Source organism: Vipera berus (genome assembly GCF_964194415.1).
Source record: "Vipera berus genome assembly, chromosome: Z".
Classification (NCBI taxonomy): domain Eukaryota; kingdom Metazoa; phylum Chordata; class Lepidosauria; order Squamata; family Viperidae; genus Vipera; species Vipera berus.
In genome coordinates, this window is record NC_138205.1 from 25,499,673 (window position 1) to 25,518,859 (window position 19,187).

General features: G+C 37.5%; 1 protein-coding gene across 1 annotated transcript; it reads right to left on the reverse strand.

Annotated features, from left to right (window-relative positions):
* Nucleotides 1–689: 689 nt before the first annotated feature.
* Nucleotides 690–1,643, reverse strand: LOC308678782 (olfactory receptor 14A16-like; the record flags this gene model as incomplete). Its single annotated transcript, XM_081346013.1, has 1 exon — nt 690–1,643. One exon carries the CDS (start codon nt 1,641–1,643, stop codon nt 690–692), a length of 954 nt encoding a protein of 317 aa, XP_081202139.1.
* Nucleotides 1,644–19,187: the final 17,544 nt, after the last annotated feature.

The window sequence follows — 19,187 nt, forward strand, 5'->3', positions numbered from 1 at the left end:
TGAAAATAGCTATTAGGGAAAGTGCACAAAGTCCCTTGAAATGGTTCTGTTTGTGGCTGGAGGAATTATGGTGAATTCCCTCATGTCCAGCCCTGTCGCCAAAGCCCTGCTGTTTGTACTCACTTTGTGAGGACCAACTATAGGGATAAATGGTTGGGTGGGTAGCTTTATACATATGTGAAGCAGAGTACATAAAATCTCTTTTGAGGAATAAGATCCAATTATTTTGAGGACATAATCTCAAGAATGTCTTTGTCTGACCACAAGTCTTTTTGAAAATGGTTGAATTTTTGGCAGCAGCTTTGACTCTCCCCAATAAACAAACAAACAAACAAACAAACAAACAAACAAACAAACAAACAAGCGGATGGATGGATGGATGGATGGATGAATAATAAACAAATACCTTAGAGTAGCTGATTGCATTTGGTGAAGGCCCAAAGAATCAAGGTACATCTTTTATAACAATATTTAATACCATCATAATGCAAATAAATGAAATCATTAATTGAAGAGAATAGTAAACTCTAATCATACAGAAAAAAAAGTATTCCAGTAGATAAAGAATTATTGTATTGATGTAAAATAATAAAGAACAAAGAATTTTAATTTTTGAAGGAAAGATATTCTAAAGGGCAAGGGCTACAGCAGCAAAATAACCCTAGCTCTAGGCAGCTGATATTCCTTAGCTAACAGAACTTGCAGAATGCCCAAAGTGTTGGATCAGATTTTGACATTACTTTCCACACAGCCTCTTGGATATCTTTGTTTCTGAAGCTATAAATGATGGGATTCAGAACTGGAGGCAAAACTGCATATAAAACAGCAGACAATAAGTCTATTATGGGAGAAGAAAGAGTTTGTGGTCTCAAGTATGAAAACATAGATGTAATGATAAATAAAGAATAGATTGTCAAGTGTGGACTGCAAGTTGAAAAGGTTTTATATCTACCTTGAGTGGATGGAATTTTTAAAATTACTGAGAAGATGTAACCATAAGAGGCAAAAACAAATCCGGTAGAAAATGAACTCACAATGAATCCAACTATCCACATAAGAATTTGATTTAATTTTGTATCAGTGCAAGAAATCCTTTGTAGCTGAGGAACATCACAAAAAAACTGTCCAATGATGTTCAATCCACAGAAATGCAATTGAAATGTTATGGCGGTTAGCAACATAGCATAAATGAGGGAACTAATCCAAGAAGCAATTACCATTTGGCTACATGCATCCCAGTTCAAGATGAGGCTATATCGCAAAGGATGGCAGATAGCTACATAACGATCATAAGCCATGATGGTGAGCAAGGCAACCTCGGAACCTACACAAGCAATAACTAAGAAAACTTGAGTCACACATCCAGGAAAAGTAATCATTTTGTTATCTGTCAATGAAACTGCCATTGATTTGGGGATTGTGGTTGTGATATAACAAATATCAGTCAAAGATAAATTGACCAAAAAGAAATACATAGGAGTGTGGAGGTGGTTGTTCAGGATCACAACAAACACAATGAGTAAATTCCCACCTAAGGCTACTAGGTAAATGACTAGAAACATGACAAAATGCAAAAGTTGTATATCACGGTCATTAGAAAATCCAATCAGAAAGAATTCTGTCACAGAAGATTCATTGCCCATTCTTGTTCTTTCAATTATTCTGGACAGAAACAGATTGGAAATTAATATAAGTAACAAATCTGGTGAAAATTGTCTTGCCATAAACATTATTTGTATCAATATATAAAATATATTATTAGGAATAATCTTGAAGACGTTCCTATAATAGATTGAGCTGTTGAGAAGAGCTCAGTCCAGTTGGGAAGATCCGTCTTTATTCATTCCCCAGATCTGATTATTTTTCTTATGCAAATTATAGCAATGTAGAAATTTGTCATCTTTCATCAGGCAATTAAAAAAAGCCTAATGAATATTGTCACCTTAAAGTGAAGTAATTGGCTTAGGAAGAAGCTATATTCAACAAAAATAACATTAAAATATCCATATCATCTTCAGTCTTTAACAAACTATTCTTTGAGGCATATCAACCAACAACAAACAAACAAACAGATAAATAAATAGTTATGTTATTTTGTTTAGGATATGGGAAGGCTACAATCAGTGCTTCTTTTTTAAAAGAAAAAGGTGCCGGAACTCACACATGTCATATAACCCGCCTTGCCTACCCTACAAGGTTCCATCCAAAAAAGGTGCCGGAACTCCGTTCTGGGCGTTCTGTGACAAAAAAAGCCCTGGCTACAATACAATTCTGTGTATATAAATTTAAAAGTGTTATTGTCTTCAATGTGACTTTAGTTAAAATTCTCAGTCAGTGTCACATGCAGATATATTCTTTCTAAAGAATAAATAAACCTTCTAGAGTTACAATACCTATATATTTTATAGTTCCCAATTTGTAAATCCATCCAAACTCTATCTAGTAAGTACAAATGAATGAATGTTAAATTATTGACTAAAGATAATGATAATGATTGAGTTATCTTAGTATTATTTCAAATCAACTTAAGAGAATTGGATGAAATCTTAAAAATATATTCTTCAAACTAAGACAATCCTTTGAAGATCCTGTCTGGAAGACCATAGTGTATAGCATATTTACCAAAAATGTTCTGTCTGTTGGTCACAAGGAATACAATATTATATTTATAAACCATCCTCCTTTCCTCACAACTTTTAATGTCATTGAATCTATATTGTCACTACAGATAAAAATGTTCATATTTATATTTTTCATATTTAAAAAGAATATTTACCATACCATTAATTATGAGATTTTTATTTTCTTTCAATTATAAGATATACAGCAATAATGCATCCTTTTACTGTAAAAATTTGTACCTGTGGTAACCACCTTTCTGTATATTTTCATTTAGTATATTTCAATTCATTCATATTAGTCCAATCTATTTGATATATTTTAGTACATTATATATTGCAAGATATGCAGCATATATGAAATGTCTCCTTTTCTGAACTGGAGCGCCTAGGAAGAAAAGTAGATATTTCTACTTACCTCTTCTAATTTTGCTTCTAGGAATACTGCTCAAAAAAATAAAGGGAACACAAGATAAGACATCCTACTATTAAATACAGTACATTGTGTTGTTTAAGTGTTCCCTTTATTTTTTTGAGCAGTATATATATATACATATTTCAAAGGAGACCTTTGCTAAGTAAATGGAATGAAATTACACCATCGTTTATTTCAGTTATTTCAGAAAGTCACTCCTTTGGGACCATAGACAATGTACACAGTGATATGCAGTGTTTAGCTTATAACATAAGAAACAATACTTCCCTCTCTCACAGTATTAATGGCATATTAATAAATGGATGTAGTCATTAAGAAAATTATGTCTTAGTATAACAACAGATCTCTCATGAACTGCCTTTTTTCTTCTTTCAATAAATTTTAATTCCTCGCATGTTCTGCCCACTTTTTTCTACTTTTCAATTAAAATTCTCTGGATTGAATATCATTGGACATCTTTTTGTGACATTCCTCAGTTACAAAAGATTTCTTGCACTGATACAAAATTTCAACAAATTCTCTTGGGGATAGTTGTATCCAATTTGTTTTTGCCTTTTAGGGTTACATCTTCTCAGTTATTCTAAAAATTCCATCCATTCAAGGTAGATATAAAACCTTCTCAACTTGCACTCCACACTTGATAGTCTGTTCTTTATTTATCATCACATCTATGTTTTCATACTTGAGACCACAAACTCTGTCTTCTCCTACAATAGACTTACTCTCTGCTGTTTTGTCGGTTTTGTCGTTTATCTTACTATTTATGGTCATATTTTATGATTTATTACTTTGTAGCTTGTATACGTTGCTCAGAGCTTATGCACCAGAGACAAAGTCCTTGCGTGTCCAATCATAGTTGACCAATAATGAATATTCTGTTCTATTCTATTCTGTTCTATTCCATCTGTTACTCATCTTGGTTACCATTCTGGTAAAATCCACAAATTAATCAAGTTACTCTGACCTTTCACCATTTTTCTATAACTTGTTAACTCAATCCATTCTTCCTAAAAACATGGTTTAGTCTCTTATACATTTGTTTTCAGATCTATGCTCATTAATCCATCATATAATCTATTTAATATTCCCTTCAAATGATTTAGGATCTGAGATAAGAAGCCAGAATTGTCTAGGTAATAATAATTTATATCTGCAATCATCAAAGCACTGATTTTACAGAAGCATTTTACAGTTCTCATATTTTAGTAAAAAAAAGTTATTCTTTCCAGATGTTGAGGATCTAGATGTTGACACTCTAAAAAGAGTACAGAGAAGAGCAACAAAGATGATTAGGTGACTGGAGGCTAAAACATATGAGGAACAGTTGCTCAAATTGGATATGTCTACTTTAATGAAGAGAAGGATGAGGGGTGACATGATAGCAATGTTCCAATATCTCTGGGGTTGCCACAAAGAAGAGGGAGTCAAGCTATTCTCCAAAGCACCTGAAGACAGACAAAAAACAATGGATGGAAACTAACCAAAGAGAGAAGCAACCTAGAACTAAGGAGAAACTTCCTGATAGTTAAAACAATTAACCAGTGGAAGAACCTGCCTACAGAAGCAGTGAATGCTCCAACATTGGAAGTTTTTAAGAGACTGAACAGCCATTTGTCTCAAATGGTATAGGGTTTCCTGCCTGAGCAGGGGGCTGGACTAGATGATTTTCATGGTCCCTTCCAACATTATTATTATTATTATTATTATTATTATTATTATTATTATTATTATTATTATTATTATTATTATTATTATTATTATTATTATTATTATTATTATTATTATTATTATTATTATTAATATACCATTTAAAAAACAGAAATCACATGTATTCTCAAAGAGAGAGTTTGAGTGTACTGTATCTGTGCTTTTGTGAATATGTATATTTTAGGAGTATAATAGCAGAATCTTAACCTCTCAGAGAATTAAGACACAGTTATTTTGAATTTATTTTTTCAATGTTATGGGAGTAAGTTACTAATTTTGGTCTGATTCATTCATTGATTTATTAAGGTCAACTCTACATTCTGCTACAGAAAGGGTCTTCCCAGGTTTTTGTATTGCCCCTATAACTGTGAAAAAGATTAAAACCATATCCAGTTGGGGTTTCTGGGGGGAATATGACAGATTTAAGACTGTTCCATGCTAAGGCAGATCTGATGTTAGAAAAAAGATGATGAGTAGATTTATTTATTATTTTTCTATCACACTTGCTTGCCTCTGAATGGTTTATAAATATGAATCAATTCCTATGATCCCCACTGAATAAAAGAGAAATTATCCTTGTTTATAAGTAACATTGAGCATCAAACTCTTTCTCACACACATAAATCATACATGCACAATAAAATTCTACAACGCACCTTCCCCCCCAACTGAAGGTTACAGAAAGTATATATATATATATTTCATTTTTTACTATGAACACACTGGCCCACATTAAAAATGAAATTATGTTGCCTGCTGTCAAAAGAAAGTATATATCTACACATACATATTACACATATACACATGTTATATACATACATACACATATACATACACTAATCACTGTCCATTTTGAATACATAGTGGAAAGAGGAAAATTTTCAGGCCCCTCCAGAGATGTTCAATAAAGTTCAAGTTAGGTCTCTGGCTGAGCTACTCTAGGATATTCACAGAGCTGTTTCTAAAACACTTCTTTGTTGTCTTGGTTGTGTGCTTAGGATCATTGTCATGTTTGAAACTCAATCTTTGACCCTGGCTGAGATACTGAGTGCTGTGGAATAGTTTTTAATTGAGGCTGTCTCTGTATTTTGTTCTGTTCAGCTTTCCTTCAATCCTGACCAGTCTCCCAGTCCTTGCTGCTGAAAAACATCCCCAGAGCATGATGCTGCTACTACCATGCTTCAGTATTGGGATGATATTCAGTGTTGGGATGATGATGAGTGGTGCTGGTTTCTTCCAGACATGATATTTAGAATTGAGGCCGAACAGTTCAATCTTGGTTTCATTAGGCCACAGAATCTTGTTCCTCTAAGAGTACTTCAGTGCTTTTTTGCAAACTCCAAGCAAGCTTTCATGTGTTTTACAATGAAAAAAGCTTCTATCTAGCCACTCTTCCATAAAGCTCAGATTGGTGGAGGGCTACAGTAATGGTTGTCCTTTTGAAACTCTGTCCCATCTCCACACAGGATGTCTGGAGCTCACTCAGAGTGATCATGAGGTTCTTGGTCACCTCTCTTACTAAGGCCCTTTCCCCCCAATTGCTTAGTTTGACTGGGCAACTAGCTCTTGGAAGAGTGCTGGTTGTGCCAACCTTCTTACATTTGAAAATTATGGAGACTACTGTTCTCTTGGGAACCTTCAGCGCAGCAGAAATTTTATTGTAGCATTCCCCAGATCTGTGCCTTGCAATAATCCTGTCTCAGCTCTGCAGGCAGTTCTTTTGACCTCATGAATTTTGCTCTCCTACACTATTCATTGTCAGCTATGAGGCCTTCTATAGAGAGATTTGTGCCTTTCCAAATCATGTCCAATTAATTTAATTTACCACAGATGAACTCCAATCTAGGTCCAGAAACATGTCAACGATGATCAAGGGAAATGGAAGGTACCTGAGCTAAATATCAAGTATTGTTTCAAAGGGTCTGAATACTAAAGCCAATGTGATACTTGTTTTTTTTTCCTTTTTAATAAATTTATAGACATTTCTAAAATTTTGTTTTCTCTTTGTTATTATAGGTACTGAGGGTAGATTAATGAAGGAAAAAATGAATTTCAACAACTGTAGAATCAGGCCATAGTATAACAAAAGTGACAAAAGTGAAGGGGGTGTGAATACTTTCTGAATGCACTATATCAGTGGTGGTGAACCTATGGCACACATGCCAGAGGGAGGCACTCAGAGCCCTCTCTTTGGGAATGTGTGCCTCGCTCTTTGGCTAAGTTTTTGCAGGAAAAAAATATTTCTCAAGCCCCTTCCTAACCAAAACAAGCCCCTGGAGCGAGTGTGCTGTTTTTATCTTTGAATTATATCAAATCTGACACCAGAAACAGACTAACAGATGACCTGAGTGTTGCATGTGTTGCTTTCAAACTTACAAAGTATAAGCCAAGATTAGACAAATTATCAGTATGCATACAACAACAAAAATCACATTAATTGTTCAAAAGCATGCCAAATGCAAACTTTTACCTTTCAGTAAAAAGTTGTTTGTATCATTGAAAGCTTTGTTATGGTGTTTTTCTCTTAAGACAAAAGATGTAAATGTATGAGTTGTTTTTTTTCTAAACTAAAACCTCAGCATTCATATTAAATTGCCGTGTTGGCACTTTGTGATAAATAAATGGGTTTTGGGTTGCAGTTTGGGCACTTGGTCTCTAAATGGTTCGCCATCAATGCACAATATATATAGGAGGCTATTCTTGACTTCCCAAGTCTGCATTTTGTCATCCAGCATTAATGGATGACAACCTAAACAGCTAAAAAAAAATTTGAACAATGCTGTTCAAATAATTCTCCATGACACAAGGGAAGAAATATTACCACTCTGCCATGACAACACAATTGCTGCACATGGGTTAATATTTACACATTTACATTCAGAGCTCAGAGAATTCAATGTTTTAATATAAGAGAAGATGTCAAGGAGCCTGTTTCATCCTCTCATACCGCTATGAATACAAGTACAGCTAGTTTATCTAAACCATTTAATGCTGACATTTTCCCTGGGATAGAAAGAAACACTGATGGGCTTTCAAGATTATGTTATTGTGCCTCAGAAAGTAGAATTTCTGACATTATTGTGCATCTCTTTTCTTGATGGTCTAACTTGCAGGGATAATACATTGACTGGGTTTTTTTTGTTGGTTTGGATATAAAAAACATTACAGGCTGTTAATATACATACATACATAAGTGCATGCATGCATAATGTACATAGTGTGTATATTCATATAGACATACACATATAACACACTGCCTTTCCTAGACATGCTAGTTTGTCACCATCCTGATGGTAACCTTTCAACCACTGTCTACCTTAAGATGTCCCATACTGATTGGATCCTACACTATCAAAATAACCATCCTATGTCACACAAAACCAGGTGTATAAGCACACTATTTAAAAGGGTTAGCACTCATTGCAGTACAGAGATAGCAAAGAGCAAAGAAAAAGCATATCTCCACCATATATACAAACAAAATGGATACCCAACTAGCATCTTCTGTAAAGCGATTTGGTCAGTAAGCAAACTAAAGTGGGTCAAATGCTGGCAAGAGGCTAGATTACAATAATGAATGATATTATAACTTATCTTAAAACTTACTGAAGCCTCACTAAAGTTTGTTGTGGAATTGTTATAATTATGTTCCAAAGAACTACATAAAAACAGCAAAATAAAACACAGAATGACATGTCTATAAGTGGAAAAGAAGAAATGAGAAGATTGAAGAAAGCAAAAATAGTAGGGAGAAATAATGAATATGTTGAGTTATGAGAACTGTCAGGCATGAAAAACCATGAAAGACCGGTCTCAAAAGAAACCAGCATGGCTGCATAAAGAGCTTTCTTATAAATTGAAAGACAAAAAGGACAAGTATAAAAAGTGGAAAGAGGAACACATAACTAAGACAGAATATCAGCAAATAGCCCAAGCCTGCAAAGATGAAGTGAGGAAAGCTAAGGCTCAAAATGAACTAAAGCTTGCCACAACAACAACAAAAAAAGCTTCTTTCAACATGTAAAAAGCAAGAAAAAAGTTAAGCAAATGATTAGTCCATTAATGGGAGAAACTGGCAAGAAGGTGACAAGCAACAGGGAGAAAGCAGAACTATTTAACTTGTTTTTTTGCATCCATCTTTTCAAAAATGGAAAAAATAGTCTATCCTATCAAAAACAATATCATAAAAAACAGATTAGAAACATAAGTTAAGCTAGGCAAGAAAAAGGTAAGTGAGCACCTGTCCACCCTAGACTAGTTCAAATCACCAGGACCAGATGGACTACACCCCAAGTTTCTCAAGGAACTGGCAGATGTGATTTCAGAACAGACATGTCAAACTTGCAACATCACGGGACATCGCACAATGTATCAGAACCTTTTCTCCATTGCTGGGAATGAAGTCCAAGTAAACTATATCTACAGCATTCCTTTGGTCCACTAATTTTGTCAGTTGGTGAAAGAATGCAATAAGATTTGTCTGGCATGATCTGTTTTTGACAAACCCATGTTGGCTTTTAGTGATAACTTTGTTTGCATCAAGGTGTTCACTGATTTGTTGTTTGATTATCTTTTCCAGAATCTTCCCAGGTATTGAAGTCAGGCTGATAGGTCTGTGGTTTCCTGGATCTATTTTTTCCCCTTTTTTGAAGATGGAAACTGTTAAATAGTGGGTTCTTTGGCGCAGGAATGAAGACGCTGAACTGAGTACAGGGTAACTCATTGTTTATTTCTTGCTGGAACTGTACTGGGAAAATGTCTGCGACTAGCCGCAATATATAGTCTAGCCCCTAGGTTGCAGCCAATAGGTTTGACTCAACCATTGCTGCCTGGAGATAGCCAATTGCAGCACAGGAGACTTGTAGTCTGGGTTGCTGGAGAGCCATTAGCTGCTCCAGCAACCCACGTGGTATTTCACAAGAGCCCAGTACATAACACCCCTCCCCTCTTAGATCAGACCATAATAACACCAATTAGACTCAACAATTGTCAAGACTCATTATCCGAATACAGTAAAGTAAAACAATAATAATAATAATAATAATAATAATAATAATAATAATAATAATAATAATAATAATAATAATAAAAACAATGTAGGTTATAATGAGATTAAACAATATCTCAATGAACAGGTTTCACAATTTGCACTATTAAACAGTTACATCATAACACTGGTTTCTGTAGTCTAGCGGCAACAGGATTTACAACAATATATAGCTCTTTATTTTACAACATAATCTGCAAGATATGAAGGAGGCTTGTGTGCCCTAGAGGAACGTCTCAGAGTTCCCATCACTTTGTGGTCTACCAGCATACCCAGTGGGCTGGGTAGACTTGTGTCCCTTTGTGCTCCTGAGTCAAGGGGATTCGATGCACTCTGGCTGGCCTCTCCAGGTTGGCCCACCCCAGAGTCAGACTGTTCGGCAGAGTAGACACAGAAGTTGCTGACGTTCTGTTGGCTTCTTCCTTCAGGGGGTCCATATTGCACTCCAGAGCTCCCCAGTTCTCCCTCTGGTTCCACCTCAGTTATGAAAGAAAAGTCCTGAGAGTCCATGTGAGGACTGGCTTGGCTGCAAGTTTGAGGACCTTGGGAGGGACTTATGATGCAGTCCTCACTTAGTGGCCATTCTGGAAACTATTTCCTGAGCTGATCAATGTGTCATCTGACAACTCGCCCTCCCTCCAACCCCACTTCATAAGATAGGGGTCCAGATACCTTGGTGATTTGACCAGGAACCCACAGATTCCCATGACCATAGTTCCTGGTCCACACCCAATCGCCCATGTGCAGCCCCTTCGGGGGGTTTGGTCAAGATGCTTCTGATGCCACTCTATCTGGATGCAACCTGTCCAGTTTAGTAATCAAACACCTCCCCCAGCGTAGTTCATCAGGACTTTTCCCTGTAGCAATGCAGGGTGTAGAATGCTGGCAGAGTAAAAAAATCTGCCAACCTGTAATGCCAGTCACCTGTAACAATGCGCTTGAGTGCTTCCTTCATTGTCCTCACCATGCATTAAGCTTGACCATTAGAAGATGGATGAAAAGGCGCAGACGTTGCATGTCTGATGAGATTAGTTCTAAGAAAGGCCTGAAATTCAGCCCAGCGTAGTCTGTGTGAACCCTAGACCAGGGAGTGTGCGTTTCCTCCCACCTATGAACTGGAGCCTGAGGCATTTCATGCCTAGATTGCTGGCATGTATAACAACCATGGACTTGATCCTCGATAGCCTTATCAAGGCCAGGCCACAAAGTTAGCTCCTAGCTAAAGCTTTCATTCTGACAATGCCTGGATAGCCTTCATGTAATGATTGTAAAACCTTGTCTCTTAGGGAAGTGGGAATTATGACTCTGTTTCCCCATAAAATGCACCCATTATATGCAGATAACTCATGCCTCCTGACAAAATAGCTTTGAAATTCTGAGCCTGGATTTTTTTCCAACTAGCCCGTGTATACCCATGACAACACTCTACTAAGTATTTTATCTGTGGCAGTTTCAGCAGCAATGTCTTTTGCATGGAGGGGAAACTCAGGTATGTCCTATATGGACAATATTCTAGCAGCAGGAACCAGATCTGGATCCATTAGTGGCAGTGGTAGTCTGCTGAGGCCATCAGCATGGCCCATTTCTTTGACCAGTTTGTGAATTAATTTAAAATTGTATGCAGATAGGAAGATAGACCATCTCAACATTCTTGGAGATAGTATGTGGGGGGTTTGTTTGTCCATTGTAAAGAGTCACAACAGAGGTTTGTGGTCAGTGTGGACCATGAAATCCCTGCCATATAAATAGTCATGGAATTTTTTCATTCCAGCAACGATGGCTAGGGCCTCTTTGTCAATCTGAGCATAGTTGTGCTCAGCAGAAGAAAATGTCCTTGAGTAAAATGCTATAGGAACCTGTTTCCCATTTTTTCTGTGTGACTTAAAACTGCCCCCACCCTATAGGGAGATGCATCGTACAGGTTTAGACTCTTTGTAGTGAGTTACAGTGGACTTTTCTGACAAAAGTGCTTTTAATTCCTGGAAACTTTTTCATGTAAGTTAGTCCATTTCCATGGAGCTTTCCTATGAAGAAGCCTGTGTAGGGGCTCTGCTATTGCAGCCTTATGAGGTAGAAATGTGTGGTAGAAGTTTAGGAGACCCAAGAATGCTTGTAGCTCTCCTTTTGATTTGAGCCTAGGAGCCATTTTAGTGGCCTTCACTTTAGAATCAGCAGGGTGAATGCCGTTAGCATCAATTCGGAAACCCAGGAATTCTGTTGAAGAAACCCCAATACTACACTTGTTCTTTTTTAATTGGAGGCCTGCTTTGCAAAGCCTCTGCAAAACAGCCCTAAGCCTACTGACTAACACTTCTGGGGATTCCCCTGCAATAAGAACATCATCAAAATAAGGGCAGACACCCTGAATACCCTTGAGTGTACGCTCCATGATTCCCTGAAAAATACCCAGTGCAACACTGACTCCAAACTGTAAGCATTTAAGTTTGAAAGCCCCCCTGTGAGTCACGATTGTTTGAGCTGCAGCTGTGGCCTCATCAACTGGCAATTGCTGATAGGCCTGTGCTAAATCAAGTTCAGCAAAAATAGTACCCCCTTGCAAGGAGACTAAAATATGGTTGACCACTGGAACCGGGTAAGCGTGTTGCTTGAGGGCTTTATTTAGAGTGCATTTATAGTCAGCACAAATGCAAACTTCATCGTTGGCTTTATGTGGGGTGACTATAGCAGTTTCCCACTCCCCACCATCAACAGGCTGCAACACGTCCTGCTCTACAAGCTTATCAATTTCAGAAACAATTTTATGTTTTAGGGCAAATGGGACTCTACGAGGCTTAACCCTGATTGGAACTACGTTGGGATCAAGCTTAAATGAGGTAGGCGGGCCTGTGTATGTTCCAAGGGTTGAAACAAAAACATCCGCATATTCCTTGCAAACTGATGTGAGGTCTGCAGTTTGTGTCCGGTTTATGCCAGTAATCTGAATACCTAAGCCATCAAACCAATCGAGTCCAATGAGACTCGTTCTCTGGCCCCCTACTACTATTACATCCAGGTGCCCCCCAAACCCTTTAAACTTTACCAATAAAGTGGCTTCTCCCTTAACTTTAATGTTAGCATTTTGAAAATCTGTTAGGATTATATCTGAGGGTCTTAGTTTGGCCCAATTGTTACTGCTCCTACACACGAAGTTAAAAGTGTCTTGAGAAATGATTGAGACTGCTGAGCCAGAGTCCAATTCCATCTTACATGGAACTCCTTATAGCTCTACCATGAGCTTAAGTTTGGGTTTGAGGGGGCGTTGAGCCCCGGTGCGGCATACACTTCTACGGCTTCTGAAAATCCCACACTTACTGGACCCTGGGTCCCAGTACCTCTCCTAGTCGGTTCTTCGGACTGGTGTTTGGGTTGCTGGTCTCTCTGGCAGGCTCTGCAAACCACTGTGATGTGGCCTGTCCTTCCACAAGCTCTACACGTGGCTGAATGAAATCTGCAGTTGGTGCAAAAATAGTTGCCGCAGCACCCCTTACTTCTCAGTAAGAGAACTGCCTTGTCATTGTCCTCTCACGGCTGGCAGTTGCCAGCACATTGGGTTGCGTTTGGAGTCGGTTGATTTTAGGTTCTTCTTCCTTGGAGAGTTCTTCAATGCATTTAGCGTCCTCACCGTGGACCATTTCTTCTAACTTTGTCGATTTGAACAGTTTGAACAGCACCCCCGGCAGCTTGTACAGTTTGAACAGCACCCCCGGCAGCTTTGTCAGCCATCACCTCATCTTGTGCTTCAGAAAACATTAAATTTGGCCTAACAAATAATCTCTGCTAAAGCGTTCTGAACTGTAGGCCGCAGACGAGCCGGTCTCGTAGTCGCTCTTCTAAATTTGAAAATTTGCATAGGCATGTGGCCTGCCTTGGGCTCGCTATGAACTCTGATGCTGATTCCCCGGGAAGCTGCACTCTTTGGTCGAACTTGAACCGCCAAGCCATTTCAGACATTTTGGGCTGGAAGTGCCTGGTTAGCCTCTTAAATAATGGAATACTGTTATCATGAGACTCCTAGTCTTTCTTTTCTAAAGACTAGTCATACCCAATTCCTGCAATTGTTCTTCATATGTTTTTGTCTCCAGGGCTTTAATCGTCTTAGTTGCTCTTCTTCTTTTTCAAAGTCTCACTTTTCACTTTTAATATTTTCAATATTAAAAATAATTATTTTACATTTATATAAATCCATTCACTCACTCATCACTCATTCATTCTTGCTGGTTGTTATAAAATGTTCCTCTGATTGTAAAATTCCTTGATTATAAAATCTTTTCACAATGGGCACTTTTATATATAAGGATATTAGATGGGTAAGATAACCTTTATTATCATTTTTACTGTGGCACCCTGGCACATTAAAAATGAAACTCTGTTGCTTGCTCTCAAAAGTGTATAAATACATAATATACATATAAACATGCTATATACAACATATGTATATACCTATACCCTTACATGTAAATGCATATAAATATTAATCACTGTCCAACTTGAATACATAAAGGAAAGAGGAAGCCTGGACTTCCGGTGGCTCCGCGGCGACGGAGACAGCCTTCCCGGGCTGCCCGCGGCTCAGCTGTTGTTTTTTCGCCCGAAACAGCGCCGATCAGCTGTTCGGGCGAATTTGAAGCCCCCTCCTCGGGAGAAGAGGAGGGGGCGAGCTCCCAGGTAGGGGTAGAGTTCTCCAGGGCCGCCTGAGCTTATGGCTTGGGCGGCTGAAGGATTGAACTCCCCCGTAGCCTGGGCTGCTCCCAGCTGGCCGGCGCCTCTGCTCCTGATTCTTGGAGCAGAGCCAGGCGTCTGCGACCACCCCTGCCTGAAGGAATGACTATGGATTAAAGGAGCAGGCAGAGCGATACAAGAGGAAAAGGTGATATTTTACTCTCCAGCTTGATGGACTTTTTTGGATTATAAATCTGAAGTGAAAGTGCGTCGCATTTGGTAAAAGATGGCGGCTAAACCACCCCCTAAAACTCTTCGGAGTGCTGGAACTTCTCCTGTGCAACAATCATTACTGCAGGCGCTGCATCCTCCTGATGTATTGACATCAAAGGACTTACAAGATGCTCTTGAAAAACACGCCCAGGTAATTTTGGAATCAATTAATGCTAGATTTGTACAGATGGAGGAGAAATTGGAGAAATTGGAGGAGAGGATGGAGGAGAGGATGGAACAGAAGTTCAGAGTGATGAAGGCAGACATCTTGTCTTCAGTGTGTAAAGTGGCTCGCTGTGTGGAAGAATTGGAGGAAAAGTTAGAAGATCTGACTCAAAAGAATGCTATATTAGAAGCAAAAGTATTGGAGAATGAAGATAAAGTGGAAAAGGAACTGAGTCTTGCTCAATATTACCAGATGCAGTTTGCCATTAGAGTTAGAGGCTTAAAGGAGAATACCAAGGAAGATCTAAAGCAGCTGGTTTCTGAGGCTTTTGAAGAAGTGTTGAAACAGCCAGCATCTGAAATAAAAGGAGGCATGGATAAAGTGTTTCGTGTGAATTCATGGATTGCTAGACAGAGAAAGTTGCCTAGAGATGTGGTGGTATATTTTGCAAAAAGGGAAACCAGAGATGAAGTTATACGAGCTGCTTATGATACTAAAGTTGTGATTGCTAATCAAGAAGTTTTGGTCTTAAAAGAAATTCCTCCAAAGATTTTAAGGAGAAGGAAGGATTTTACATTCCTTGTGCAAGAGCTCAAGCAACGAGATATAAGGTTTAGATGGGAGATCCCAGCTGGGTTGATGGTGACGCACGAAGGTAAAAGGTACCGTCTGGTTACTGTGATCCAAGCGCGTGATTTCTATAATAATGTTTTAAATGCAACGCCATTAACATCTCTGGAAGCTGAAAAGGGATCTGGAGAAGGAGTGCATCAAGAGGTCGAAGGTGGTCAGATAGAAGACAACGGTGTTGGAAGAGATCAAGATACAACTTCGTCGGATGATTCAATAGAACAGAGGGTGACGCGTGCTGCTGCAAAACGATCTAAGAAGAGAAAATAGCAGGATTTGCAGAAGTCTATGGAATTTCTACGACGTATTCATAGTCAAGTATGGGAGGTGGGAAAAGACGCAATATATTTTTTACATGTGGTGGTTTTGTGGAAAGGGTGAGGTTTTTTTGGATTAAAGTTTGGTGGAATATATAGAAGATTTCCAAATGGAGGTTAAAGTTTTGTTCGCAATTTTTTTATTGTTTGGAATAATTATAGATGTGCTGGAAGAGGAACGGCCGATTACAGAAGAGTGGACTTTAAAGTTTTCTGATTTGGTTGAGGTGGCGAAGATCTTGGTTAATTTGAAAGATTATTTGTAAGAACGTTATATCATGTAATGGACAAAAAGGGATGGAGTCTATTTAGGACAAGTATAGGTTGAGAAGTATTATATAGTATTTGAATAATTCTTTTTTCCTTTTTTTTCTGTTCTTTTTTTCTCTTTCTATTTTGGGGTTCTTCTTCCTGTTTTTAATGTATATTTAATATTATTAAGGTTTGTCTTATTTTATATAAGCTAGAAAGTGTTTTTTTTTATTTTAGTTTTTTATATATATTTAATATTGCCAAGGTTTGGTTTATCCTATATAAGCTAGAGAGTGATGGATTTTAGAATTTATAGTTGTTAGTACATGGTTGCTTATGTTTGCCTTTCTTTTTTTTTTCTTTCTCTTTTTATATATATACCTTGTATTCAGCTCTGGGAAGTCGGGGGGGGGAGGGGGGGAGGGGGGGAGGCAGGGGGGGAGGAGGGAGGGAGGGAGGGGGGAGGTAGGGGGGGACGAGGGAGGGGGAAGGGGGGTTTTTTAAAGGAAAATTGTATTTTAAAACTTTTCAATAAAAAAAAAAAAAATAAAGGAAAGAGGAAGCCTGAGAGCTCACAAGGTTAATATTATATGTTACAAAACTGTGACTGAATCTGGATGTTCTGCTTTGGATACCATGAAGCCTCCTCCCAGAAGGAAATAAGGCAAACAGGTCATGAAGAGGATGTTTAGTGTCCCAGACAATCTTGTGGACCCTGCTCAAGTAATGCTTATATGCTATGTCCTGGATGGAAGGGAGGGAACTGCCAATAATCTTTTCTGCCATCCTCACCACTCTCTGCACTGCCTTCCTGTCTGAAACAGTGATGCTTCCAAACCAGACAGGATGCTCTAAATCATCCCTCTATAGAAAGTGGTAAGGACAGAGGAAGGAAGATGTGCTTTTCTCATTCAATGTAGAAAATTCAGGCGCTGTTGTGCTTGTTTGACCAGTGTGTTACTGTTGAGTAACCAAGCCAGCTTACTTGGTAACTGCACACCCAGGAATTTGATGCTGGTAACCATCTCCACGGAAGAATCATTAATACACAGAGGAGTGTGTCTGTGCCTGCCTTTTCTGAAATTGATAATGATTAGATAGATTAGATATATTAAATATATAGAATTATAGATACATTAGATAGATAAATGGACATTTAAGTCTGCATTTGGGATTCTATTATAGAATTCTATTCTCTATATAGAATTCTATAATAAATTCTATTATAGACATCTTATATGATTTCTACTACTATGGGAAGACCATTGTACACATTTCTAGTAGTCCCTATTAGAATGTCCCTATTTACCTGAATGAAAACTATTATCTGTGAATATCTATGGGCAGTTGAACTGACAAGTGTACTCAGTGCTTTTTTTGTAAAAGAAAAAGGTGCCGGAACTCACACATGTCATACAACCCGCCTTGCCTACCCTACAAGGTTCCATCCAAAAAAGGTGCCTGAACTCCGTTCTGAGCGTTCTATGACAAAAAAAGCCCTGAGTGTACTCAGCAACAATTCTATTGTACTTTAAATCTTTAAGGCTACTGTATACATTTGTTGTTGAGACTTACTCTGCTGCCTTATCTAGGTCAGATACTTTTAGGGATTCTATATTCATCAATAAAATGAGCCACTAAAGTCAGTAATACAAAAGGAAGACATTTGTTCAATTCATGACGTTTCATAAATATGTTTATAGCTACTTGAAGAACCCAATGCTTTCATCAAAATAATTGAAATATAATTGCACCTTCACAATACAAAGCCTTCCCTTTTATATGCATTTACAACATCACAATGTCAATTCATTACATATTGTAATGGTACACTTCTGCTTTCATGATTTGCCTCCCCTTGAACTCACCTGCCATATTTCCTGCTATATTTTTTCCAACTGTCAAACTTTGCAATTAGGTTCTAACTTTTGAACTATTGTGGTAAATCTGGGGAAAAGTTTAACCTGGCACTGGGTCATATTTATCTGAAAAGAAAAAGAATTATTAAAGTATATGAAATTTATTTCACAAATGAAGTCAAGCATCAGATTTAATGAAAAAGGACAAATTATCCTTCTATTAATGAAGAAGGATAAATAGGCTTTCTCCTTTTTCAGTAAATCTGATGCTAGTGAGCTTTATACAAAATCAGAAGAGCTACCAAATATCTATTTTGAAGAATGGAGTGCAGCTATGTGTGAAGATGCAGCTCTGTTGATCATGGAACTGTTGATCATGGAACTGTTTTTTGAAGATAGGAAAGGAAAGGAAAGGAAAGGAAAGGAAAGGAAAGGATTTTCATTTACCAAATACCCCAAGGAAGCCTAATAAAAACTCTTTCAGTTTATAATGCAAATGAATTAAATCAGTTATGGTAATAGTAAATCAAACAAAATGATTCCAATACATAATTATTATATTGTTTTAATATTTATTAGCAAAAATTGGAGAAATGTTAATGATTGCACAAAACACTGCTAAAAATATCTCTTTAAACTGTCTTCCTTTATAACATTCAATCACCTGCAACAATCAAAAGTATAGACGATTCTATACATTATGACAGAGCAATAGGAAAAGATGAAAATACAGAATTATGCATAAGGAAGTTATACAAATTGTAGATGGATCCATCAAGTTAGGAAGTTCTTTTTCTTTTTGTTGCTATTTTCCACACAGCCTCTTAGAAATTCTTATTTCAGACAGTATAAAAGATGGGATTCAGAACTAGAATGGAACTATATAGAAAACTATATATAAACTCTATATAAAACTATATATAAAATGGCAGAGAATAAGTCTATTGTGGAAGAGGAAATAGTTTTAAAACAAAGCTGTAGAGACAAATAAAAAGAAAAAGAAAAGACTGTCAAGTGTGGACCATGGGTTGAGAAGACTTTGCCTTCAACAGATGAAATTTTCAGCAAGATAGAAATTATATAGCTAGAAGAAGCAAAAATAAACCCAGTACTAAATAAATCCACAATGAATCCAAATATCCAAATCAAACTTAGGTTAACTTTTGTATCAGTGCAATAAATCTTTTGTAACTGAGGAATATCACACAAAAAATTGCTCAATC